This window comes from Aplysia californica, unplaced genomic scaffold (assembly GCF_000002075.1).
Source record: "Aplysia californica isolate F4 #8 unplaced genomic scaffold, AplCal3.0 scaffold01149, whole genome shotgun sequence".
NCBI lineage: Eukaryota > Metazoa > Mollusca > Gastropoda > Aplysiida > Aplysiidae > Aplysia > Aplysia californica.
In genome coordinates this window covers 71,450-83,253 of record NW_004798419.1, presented here as the reverse complement: position 1 = coordinate 83,253, position 11,804 = coordinate 71,450, and the positions used below count along the sequence as shown (strand labels likewise).

Genomic DNA, 11,804 nt, shown 5'->3' with positions numbered 1-11,804 from the left:
TGATGCAAAAGATTTGACTTCCCAAGAGCTAGTTCTTCATCTCTCTTCTGGAAGGATCTTCCTCCTTCAGATTGGTTGGCCCTGAGAGACTGTGTCAAATTGCCACTTCTAATTAGATCTAGTTTGTGTCAGTAGAAGTGTAGAATGTTTAAAGTCATAAGAATAAGTATGAATTTCTGGTCTTCTCCTTCATTTTTAAATAGACATCCCAGTCTATAGAGTAAAGGCTGCTGCTCGCCCAGGTCCTTTTAATTTAGGCTTCCTTAGAGTTTTTGGTCTCCCTTCATAGGGTTCGGTCATTATTTCTTTGTAAGATTCAGGATATAAAGCAATGTGATAGAAATGCTTCTTTGTATCAAAACAGCATAAATATTCCCCACATATCAACAACATTGTAAAAAATTTTTTTTTATTTGCAGGTGGTATAAAGACGCCACTGGTAGTGAAGGTTCACAACTCCTTTATGTGATCCTTTGTTTTACCTTTTTTTTTGTCCATCTTGCTGTTTTCCCACCATTAAAAGACAGTTATTGTGTCAGTTCTTTTCATTTTACTTTAATCAAACTGCATTTTTCATCTCTTTCAGCTTCTGAGAAACCTCCAGCATGCTTGCGAATTCAGTGAGACAGCTTTGCCTGAGGAGTGCGTCCTCGCATTCTGCCGTAAACATTCTGATGAAATGTCCTCGTATGGGTGTCATACTTCAGCAGCGGATTCATGCTGCTTTGGGATTTGAATCTAGATCATTCAGTGCCTCAGCATGTGTGTGGCGTCAAGTGATGTCCTCCCAGTATATATTTAAAAGTCCTATTGAGGAAATCGACATCCCAACAAATGTGACGCTGCACGGATATTTCTTCAAAGTTTGCGATGAATACAAAGACAGTCCAGCAATGGTAATATGGCAAGTGATATCTTCTGTGACTTATGATAAATAGCAAGTTTTTTGTTGATTGGGATTTTGTTGTTGTTGTCGCACTGTCTTTAGAGCTTGTGTGAAGAAACACAAGTGTTTGTTTGATTTCAAGGGTACATCACGTTGAGCTGATCATTGACATTGCTTTTAGAATTAATTGATATTAATTTCAAACAAAAGTATTCTTAATTATTTTTTGTGTCTCTGTCTCTCTATATATGTATACTCATATGTAGATATTGTATATAATTAATAATTCATAAAATACTTCTGCTTGAAAAACAACCATTCTGATCATTATCTTATTTCCTTAACAAGTGTTGTGTCATAAGAAAATGAAAATGAAAGAATTTTGAATTTCTGTCCATTGTCAGACAGATGTACCCACAGGAAAAACCTATACGTACACACAGCTCAAGGAAAACATCATCAAAGTTGCCAGTGGTCTTCACCGGGCTGGCTTCAGAAAGGGAGACGTTATCTTGGTCTTCTCCACTAATCAAATAGACTTTACAGTGCTTCAGTTGGCCAGCTCATGCCTTGGGCTATGGTTCTCTCCTGCCAACCCACAGTATACTCCAAGTGAGGATATTCATATTTTGTTTGATTTTTACATTTAAAAACAAAAAACATCTTCCATTGTAGGTTTTATTTAAATTATCAAAACTTATTTTACTCTGTCTTCATTATGCTTCCCAGGAAGCTGAGAATGATTCTGAGCGTTCTATGGTCTGCTGGCTTAATAATAGTGTAAAGCTCATAGAGCTTGCTGTCGAGCAGAGATATGCGCTATACAAATGCTATTCATTATTCATTTAGTTTTATACTATAACCATTTGGTGAAAAGTAATGTACGTTTCATTTTATGATCACTTTAACTACGATGTTTATAGCTTTTTTATTTGAATTTGAGTAGGAACTCGAAATAAAATATATTTACTCTGTTCTGTTGTTTCTTTTTTCAGTGGAGTTGAATCGACAAATGAACCACAGTGGAGCAATCTCCATCTTTGCACTAGACTCTCTGGCTGGAGTAGTGGATCAAGCTTTAGACTGCAAAGATTTACCACATAACATCAAGGTATTTGAATTTATTATATAAATTTTAAAAAACACTAATTTATACAATTAATGTTGCATATTTCTAGAACAGCACTTTATCAACAGAACTCAATAGAGGAAATTTTTACAATGTTTATATATAATGCATACTCATACCTTGTACTATTCGCAGCATTGACAGATTGTGTTTTAAAGGTTCAGGAGGTGAGGTAGATATGTTTATTTAGTGGACATGTTTATTTAGTTATTTTTCTTAAAGACATTTGTCGGGGGCTCTCGTGGCCTAGAGGTTAAGGTGTTGGCCTCTCATTCAAAGGTCCCGGGTTCAAATCCGGGTAGCGAGCGAAAAATTTTCTTCTCTAAAATTGTCTCCTTTCACCTCCTTTCCTGCTCTCTAGCAATGTTCTGTTGTCTGCTTTCATTTCCACTTTGTGCCCCCACCCCCTCACCTCCTTTGCCCCCTCCTCTGGGCTCCTGACTCTTTCTGCAGCCTTTCTACTGCTACTCCTTGGCTCCTCCTTACTGCTGTCTTTCTGCCACACCCCTGATCTTCTGGTAGGAAAGATCTACACCTAGCCTTCTTGTACAAGGGCAAAAAATCTCGGAGGGCCCGTTTGCAAGCTGCGCACGTTAAAGATCCCTTGGTGGTCTAAAATCGATAAGGCTTCGGCCGCCACCCGGGGAAAATTCAAAATTTCCTACCAACTGAAGATATTAGGTGTGTCCTGTGCGCTCATATGACCTTATGCAGTTGCGAGCGCCGTAAAACACTTTACAAAAACAAAACAAAGACATTTGTCCATCAGTTTAAATGCTTTGTTTATATTTGTGGACAAGACCCTAGCTTCTCTTCTTTCAGTTCCTCTCCTTTCTTTTTCTTTTCATCCTCCATCTTCATCGTTCTTCTAATTTTCTAATAGGTCTAATAATAAATTGGTTTAATAAATAGTGTTGAATACTGCTCAGGATGAATTCCCGCTCTACAGCTAGCTCTGTGATTGGGATGGCCGATAATTGTTAATATTTTACACCGTCATCAACACAATTGTAATCTTATGGAGGAGGTTCCTACAGATGTCCTATCAGGGAAATCATACTCGCATCATTTGTTTGTTAAAACAAAGAGCCAAACCTTTATGCACATAAAACGTTGTTTGTTATTTTCTTTTCGACAATGATTTGATCCTACTGTTTAATAGATACGGCTCTCATAAACAATTGAAGGATTAAGTTATAAGATCGACGTCCATGATTTCAACCCCATACAAACGTTAACTCTTCAGTCTAAGTATGTGTTTGGCGACGTCCCAGGCTACACACCATTTAGCTCTCTCTTGGAGGATGACGGCAGCGTGTACCCTGAGGTCAGCATTGACCCTCTGAATGACGTGTTCACCCTCCCCTACTCCTCTGGCACAACTGGACTTCCGAAGGGTGTCATGTTAACCAATCACAACTGCTTTGCCAATGTGCTACAGTCCGGGTAAAGTATGCATTCCTGACAGTTAAAGAATAAGGCACATTTGTGTTATTTTAGTTTCTATTCTTGTTTTTTTATTTGGTACTATTTGATCTTGGATTACAACTCTGTATTATTTATTCATTAATCTTGTTTGATTTCCATGTTTTATAGCTTCTAGTAATTGAACATTTTTCTTCAAAAGTAAGATTATCTGCTAGAACTTACTGTAAGATTGTACATAAAAACTAGTCCTTTTTACTCAAGTTTTTAGATTTTTGTATTCAGATGGTTTGGGGTAGGGGGTGAGGGGGTAGTAGTAAGCTAATAAAGTTTCTAAATTACAAATTTAAGAAAGAGTTAGGGCATTAACATCTTGTGTTCACTGTTGTAAACTAACAATATTGCATCGAGGTGGAGTCACTATCATTTTAAGACGTTCTGTCTGACCCGTTTTTTCTAGTGCAGGGTTGCCTATTACCCCTAATGACCGTGCCTTGGGCCTGCTTCCCCTGTATCATATCTACGGCATGGTTGTTGTCCAGTTCGGAGTTCTCAGTGGTGGAGGTCACCTATTTTACGTCCCCAAGTTTGAGGCACATTCCTGCTTGAAGTGCATACAGGACAACAAAGTAAGTAGCCACAGCGACACACTTCTATTTTCTCTATATATAGTTGTGTGAAACATGTGTTCAGCTTACTAATCTTACCAATTGTGTAATTGACTTCCTCTTCCCGATCAAACTGATCTATATGGAAACAAGATATTGGAAATGAGATTTGGTTAAGAAAAGATGCAATCATCTCAAGCCTCATGATCTTTCTTGAAATGAATGGGAACAAAAAATCAGTTGAACCTGCTTTAATGGCCTCCTGTATAAGACAATCACCTGTACAAATGGCTGCTTCTCATTTTTTCTCCCCGTTGTGTTCTTTTTTACATTATAATGACACTTTGTAATATGTCCTCCTGTCTATGACAGCCATAGTGCTACTCGACAATGGGTGGTCGCTTTAGATGATTTTAACTGCACTTGTCATGCGAAGATTATGTGCCATGTCACAACTGAAAGTCTCAATGAAATGAAAATTAATAACTGTTGTCCATGTAACATTGATTGATGTTCAGAGTATTGGGAGATAACTATCAAAATCCCCTGCCAAAAAAAAAAAAAGTATGAAAGCAATTATACATTTTGGACTTCAATAGCTTCATTTCTGGAGGTAATATGATATTATAAGATGTCAATGCCACCTCTTCCATAGATCAATTTGGCCCACCTTGTGCCACCTCTGGTGGTGTTCCTGGCCAAAAACCCTGTGGTCTCGGAGTACGATGTGAGTTCCCTCCAACGCATCTACAGCGGAGCCGCTCCGCTGGGACAAGATGTGAGTTTTGCCTGTCTGAAGAGACACCCGGACTTACAATCACTTAATCAGGGTGAGTATTTTTCATGCCCTTGAGTATTTGGACTCTTGTTCATCATAAAAATAATGCTTTCTCATAAATATGTAATTCATGTTTTGCCAATCGACAAAACAGTTTTCAGAGAGAAAGGTATTTTTAAAAATTTGTAGCTCCTTCTTAGTTAGCTGTATTTGGGCTACCTCTCAGCAAGGGAGACTGTCCCACTGGCTTCTTTTGTTTGATTTCTTAATTTTCCTTTCGTGAAATTGGCAACTCTCTAAACGGGAGGAGCTACCCTTGAGGACCATTTTCTATGTTTGTTGCCCAAGATCAAATCTAAATACACTTATAAGTTAGGCATAGTAAAATATAGGTTGTGTAATCGCTTGCCAATGGAAAGGTTTTTTATTTTTTAGCAAATATCTCTCAGGTACATTGACTGCAGCCTTGCCGTCTATGTTTCCTGAAAGTTTTTTGTCAGAAGGATGAAAACTAAGGAAGGAGTAGGGAAAAAACTGCAAAAAAATTAAATTTTGCGAAAAACGACAATCATTGCGAAAATTCACTATAATAATCCACCCTCATGTTTTCAAAAGCAATTTACTAGAAGAATAAAAACTTTCTCAATTGTATCCATACTATTTTTAGACAAAACACTGGTTGATCTTCAAAAATCAGCCAACATAAAATTTGCATAGCCTGACACGAAATCTGCTAAATCAAGGGTTGCTCCTCCCCTTAATAAACCACATTCATTTCTGTTGCCTCTAGTTTATTTTCACCATCATGATATTAATCATAAATCAAGTGTGTAATTCAATTTACCTGGCTTTACATACAGAGTGAGTTCTGATAAACACAGTAATAAAATTCACAGGAATCATCATGCACAGATAGGTAGTCTCAGGAATAGGGTTTTCATATGAAATGATATGTCTGAAAGATCTGTGTATTATATTAGTGTCTCAGAGTTTGAAGTGCCAAGCCTGTGTATCGTTTCAGTGTATGGTCTCACAGAGACATCGCCTCTTGTAACAATAGACAGCAAAGAGTTGCCGGGGTCTATTGGGCAGTTGACTGTCAACACTTTAGGAAAGGTAAAACCTCCGTTGTTATTTCCCAGACTTAATTCTGAGTTCTTAAATTATTATGAAAGGATTTTTTACATGCTTCTCAGTTGTGGATTTCAAAATTACTTCTTTTTTTCAGTAGGCTACTCTTGTTGGCTTGCCTGTGTTTCTTTTTTATTTTACATTTTACTCCTTTTGAAGAATCATGTTATTGCAGAGAAGTATTTTCTGTTTCTTTTGGCTGGTCTTTTTCAATGTTGCTTAAGGCTGAGATTGTATTAGATGGATCACTCATTTATTTGTTTTCTCTGTGAGAAAACCAGTCAGTAAATGAATCAATCAACACTACTTATTTATGTCCCAAAAGCAAAAACTAATTTGCATAACTCTGTTGATGACTGTTGACCTGTGTCATAACATTGGTCCCTTCAAATGTTAACTGTGGAAAGAAATGTAAAGAAGAATGTCTGTTCCTGTCTAGACTAAGTAAGGGAGGTACAGGTTCCCAGAAAGTCAAAATTACAAATGTTTTTTGTCGAGCTGGTTGTTTGCGCTAGCATTTCTTTCAGAGCTGTTATTATGGCTTGATGTTACAAAAGCATTAAATGAGACGGAAGGGTAAAGCAAAAGATAAACACTTTGTTCATTTGTTCAATAGGTTGCTGATGTGAACTCATTTGAAGCCCTCCCCCCGGGGCAGGTTGGGGAGCTCTGTGTGAAGGGACCACAGGTCATGAAGGGTTACTTCAACAACCAGAAAGCCACCGACGAGATGATTGACTCAGATGGGTGGCTGCACACAGGTACTGCTTCCCCCTCTGCCCTTATTTTTTTTTGGGTAGTGTTTTATGGCGCTCGCAACTGCATAAGGTTATATGAGCGCATGGGACACTCTAAACATTTTCAGTTGGTAGGAAGTTTTTTAGACCACCTTTGGATCTTTGACATGCGCAACTTGCATGCGGGACCTCCGAGACTTTTCTCCCTTATCGGAGAAGGCTAGGTGTTAGATCTTACACACCATAAGATCAGGGGTGTGGCTGAAAGACAGCTGTAAGAAGGAGCCAAGGAGTAGCAGAAGAAAAGCTGCAGAAAGAGTCAGGAATCTAGAGGTGGGGGCAAAGGAGGTGAGGGGATTGGAGTGGGGGGCGGAAAATGGAGATGAAAGCAGACTGCAGAACATTGTTAGAGAGTAGGAAAGGATGTGAAAGGAGGAAATTTTAGAGAAAAAATTTTCTTGTCAGTGTCGGGATTTGAACCCGGGACCTATTGAATGAGAGGCAGACACCTTAATCTCTAGACTATGAGAGCCCCTTCCTCTGCTCTCAGCTGATAAAACGCCTTTTTTCAAATTTGACGACAAATTTTTTAATTTGCTAAATCAATAGTCTGATCAGTTATCCTACTTGATTGAAAAAATCAAAGTGAAACCGTGACTTTTGTTTTTGAATAAATAAGCATTCAATTTGGAAGAACATCCCTTTTTGAAAGGGTTAAGCTGACAAAACGCCTTTTTATCCCGAACTGGTGTGAATAAGAATGAGGCGTTTTTGTCAGCGTGCAGCAGTTCTGTGGTTTGATGAAAATGAATGATGACCGCTATGGATAAACATTTAATGTCACAAGTTCGAAATTTCTGAACAGTTGCCTTTTTAGCCTGTGTACTACTTCTGAATCTTACACTTAAAACCTGTCATGCAAAAACAATGGGCTCTATCTTGAGTGAGAGACATTTTATATGAGGGAATAAAAGAATAAAAGGGTAGAAGTATTAGTGCAGTATTTTTTTAACATAAACTTAAATTGAAAATGTGACTGCCCTGAAAGAATGAAATGACTGTCATGAACATCTATCTTAAAATGCACCCAAGCGCCTCTCAAGTTTGCATTCTCTAGGCTCTTTCCAAAGTTTTTGCCAGATCTTCTTCACTTTATTTACGGGGCCTATCAACATGTGTCTTTTGTAGGGCTCTTCACTTTATACAGGTCTCCCTGTTGTTTCATCCTTCATGATTGAGATATCTAGCTCAGAATGCTGTGATCCTGTATTGTTGACTCTCTATCAAGAAATCACATTTAGATTAAGTTAATGTTGTTGCAACCATTGTTGCTTTTCTTTCTCCAGGGGATATTGTATATGCTGAAGAAAGTGGAGCATTCTATGCAAAGGACCGTATAAAAGAGCTCATCAAATACAAAGGTTCTCAGGTGTGTACTTTTTCATGGCTGATTAGAATATTTGCTTCTTTACCTAGATCTAGGGGGACAAGAGGGAGTACTTTTGCATTCTGTTCTTTGCAGAGGTCATGGGTTGGAGGACATAACATTATGCCCTGACTTTCAGGATTCATTTCTCGTGGTTTGGGCTTGGTGTCTCATTTCCTAAGGTTCACAATATCAGAGGACTCTTTTTTTCCATTTAATTTCTTCTCCTGGCCCACCCATTTTCTTGGCACTTATATGCTAATCTTCTGTGGATTTGGCTATATGGAAGGTGACAGGTTTTCACCCTTTTTCAAATGTAATGAAAGTCTGAGTTTAAAAAGAAAGAAATATGACACACTAGAAAAAGCAAAATTATAGACAGAATCCATATAAATGAGTATGATACAAGTATGACAAAACAGTGAAACTGTTGAGAGGTAAAGTTTTGATGTCAGCTTTGTTTACTCTTAGTAGGTCTATGAACAGAGAAAATTATCATTAATTAGATGGTTTCCTTTTTCATAAGTGAGTCTCGTTTTCCTAACAGGTTGCTCCTGCTGAGTTGGAGGATTTACTCCAGGGCCACTCAGATGTGCAGGATGCAGCAGTGATCGGAGTGGCGGACGAGATGGCTGGAGAGCTCCCCAAAGCCTTTATCGTCAAGAAATCTGGCTCAAACGTCACAGAAGAAGAGATAAAAAAGTTTGTTGAAGGTAAGAAATTTGATTCTTAGAAATTCTTATCTTTTCATGAGGATAAGACATTTAATACTGAGCTTTAGATATCTTGTCACAGTTCAGCCAAATGGAGAAATTGATGGATGTTACAAGCAAGAAAAGAGGAGGAGAAAAAGAAGAAGACAAGAACCCTCCCCCGCCCCCGTCTTTTTAGACTTATAGGGTGTCAATTACTGGTTCATTAACTCATTATGCAACTTATGTTCATAGTTATTGTTTTTTTATGGCTGGAATTGAATGCAACATCACTCATCTCTATGACCAAGTATGGCTTTTTCTCAATATTTGTGCTATCCAGCATAGTGTCAAAAAGATATGGAAAATACAGGTAGCTCTGATCTACTTTTTCATCTTGTGTGTATTACAGCAACAGGAAAAATGAAAGAAGTTGCTTAAGTAGAATTATAAGGGTTGGTGGTGAGGGAAAGACACATGGTTCTTACAGATTGAGAGTGGTTTATCTCGTAACTTAGAGACTACAAAGCTATTTTTGACAAAGACTGTCCAAAGAGATGGCTAGCACAGAAAAAAACACACATGAATGCAATGCAACTCTCCAATGTCCTTATCAGCAGGCCTGATCATAAAGAGACAATGTTTTGATTGTTTTGAAATTGTTTTTTTTTCTTTTCTCAGAACGAGTTGCTCACACGAAGAAACTTCGAGGAGGTGTCCAGTTCGTAGATAATATACCGAAAAATCCTAGCGGGAAAATCCTCAGACGTGTCCTAAAGACCACATATTTATAACATTCATTTTGTCAGTTTCAGTTGTTTTGCTTCTTTGAAAAAGTTTTGTGACTGTTTAAACTCTTTGTATCACTTTCAGTTGGCCCCTTTTCCTGTCTTATTAAATAGTGCAATAAAAACAAATGTTTGCATTATATATATTCAGATTCAGTGATTGGGTCTGACTGTATTTAATTTTTTTTTCTTCACAAGAATGTGCTTTTTAAGGTTTGCTTCTTTTTAAAGTGAGAAATAGGGAACTTTTGATGTATCATTTTGCTGGATGCTTTCTAAAACTTTAAAAAAAAATAAATAATAATTTTGAGGGGTTTTTTTGTGAAGGATTCTTTGGTATAAAAAGCGATTTTCCATAAAGTCAGAAAAAAAAAAAAAGAGAAAATTCCTTTGGGTATCAGCTTTCAGTGAATTCTGATACGAATTATTTAAATTTCATAATTATGTATTTTGAAGTCTGCAGAAGTATCTTATATTTAAACCCCAAAGCTACGAACTTTTAAAATCCATTAAAAACCATGAGGGGGATGAGTGATGAATAAGGATATAGACCTGTGTTTTACCAAATAACAACTTCAAAGCCAAAATTATGCAGTTTTACTGTTGTCAAGAAATGTGATCAGATAATTTTTTTCTGACAATCCTATCACTTCAAACAGATTGTTTTGAAGCCATTCAGAAGCTTGCAACTTGAAGTCTCGTTTTTAAAAAATGGCCAAACCTAGGATAACTATCTCATTTTATCTGTTGTCCTCTTTACCTTGTTACTTGTTACTGTTGCATTGTTATATTGACAGTATGTGCTCCCTCTTCAGGTTTTATCAGTTGTGATTGAATGTGTCTGTGTGTATGTGTGTGTGTATGTGTGTGTGTGTGTGTGTTTGTGGTTGTGTATGAATAATAGATTGGAGGGAATGTATGTATGTGCTTGTATGTGTGTGTGTGTGTGTATGAGTGTGTCTATGTGTGTGTGTGTTTGTGTGTGCGTGTGTGTGTGTGCACTTGCACATGCACGTGCACAAGTATGCATGGGTGTTCATGATCAGTGTGTGCTCAATCAATGACGGCCTACATGTATTTGTTTTCTGTATAGTGATATGAAAGACTGTTTTCTTTTTGGTCAAGAAAAATGTAAAATTTGTAGAGCCTCACTATTGTTAGATGCACTATAAAGGAGCTTTACTATTGTTGATATTATTGTTATTGTTATGATTGTGGTAGTGATATCATGAAATCTAGAAAGTGGTTTTACAGGGATGAGTACCCCAGAATATAAATTCTGTTACTGATTGACTTTATATGTTTTAGAGGTCTGTCTACGCAATTGAGGTCACAGGCGTAATACTATATTCCATCAGACAGATAGAGATATTTTATGAAAATCTCTCCATGTGGGATTGAAGTCATGTCTTTTAAATGTAAGGCAGAGGGCCTAAACATTGTAACTCGGCTAACACTGAACAAGAGTAACACAAGAGAATTTTGTAACTACTGTAAATGGTACGGGCAAGAGGCCATCACTGATATTATTTATTGTAGATGGTGGTTTGAAAATAGTGTCACTAATCAGATTTCATTTTTGTACACATAACAATGTATTCAGATTCCCAGAATTTAAGGGCAAAATTGTATTATCTCTCCTCATCTTCCAAGGAAAGTTACAGCTGGTGTAGTGAATGGATATCGCAGTCATGCTGGATTGACCCCTTGATCAGAATAATTATTATATATACTCTGGAAAAATCTGCCAATTCTTTTTCCAGTGTATTAATAAATTTTATTCTGCTTTTCAAGTCTTATTGTTTTGTTTTTTGGAATGCATCGCCATATATATATATATGTGTATGATCATATTTAGGTATGAATAAGATGATCACACAACATCCTGTTTTATGAAATATAAAAAATGTTATGAGGATATGAGCAACAAGAAACCTCTTTTTTTTTTAACTTGCGAGTATTTTTGCCCTTTTAGACTCTCATAATGATGGTCCCTTGATGAAACTCTGAATTCCATATGAGGAAAATTTTACAGGAGAACAAAGATACCAATTTTCTCTGTCATTTGGCATTCAAGATATATACAACTGGACAAATCTAGTGCAATACCTTTTAACAATGATATTAAAGTACATTTTTGACCATTGATGGTCATTCTTTAATAAAAGTGTAGGCTTAGCTGTCTACATATTTTTCGAATCATG

At 37.1% G+C, this 11,804-nt stretch overlaps 1 protein-coding gene across 1 annotated transcript; it reads left to right on the top strand.

Annotated features, from left to right (window-relative positions):
- Positions 1-594: 594 nt before the first annotated feature.
- LOC101852814 (4-coumarate--CoA ligase) lies at positions 595-11,390 on the top strand (the record flags this gene model as incomplete). The annotated part of the gene is given in 11 exon segments (XM_005111915.2): positions 595-896; positions 1,291-1,498; positions 1,882-1,997; positions 3,262-3,461; positions 3,901-4,069; positions 4,704-4,878; positions 5,848-5,942; positions 6,574-6,718; positions 8,041-8,123; positions 8,668-8,833; positions 9,494-11,390. Coding segments are annotated over 11 exon segments (1,761 nt in total). The 3' UTR covers positions 9,607-11,390.
- Positions 11,391-11,804: the final 414 nt, after the last annotated feature.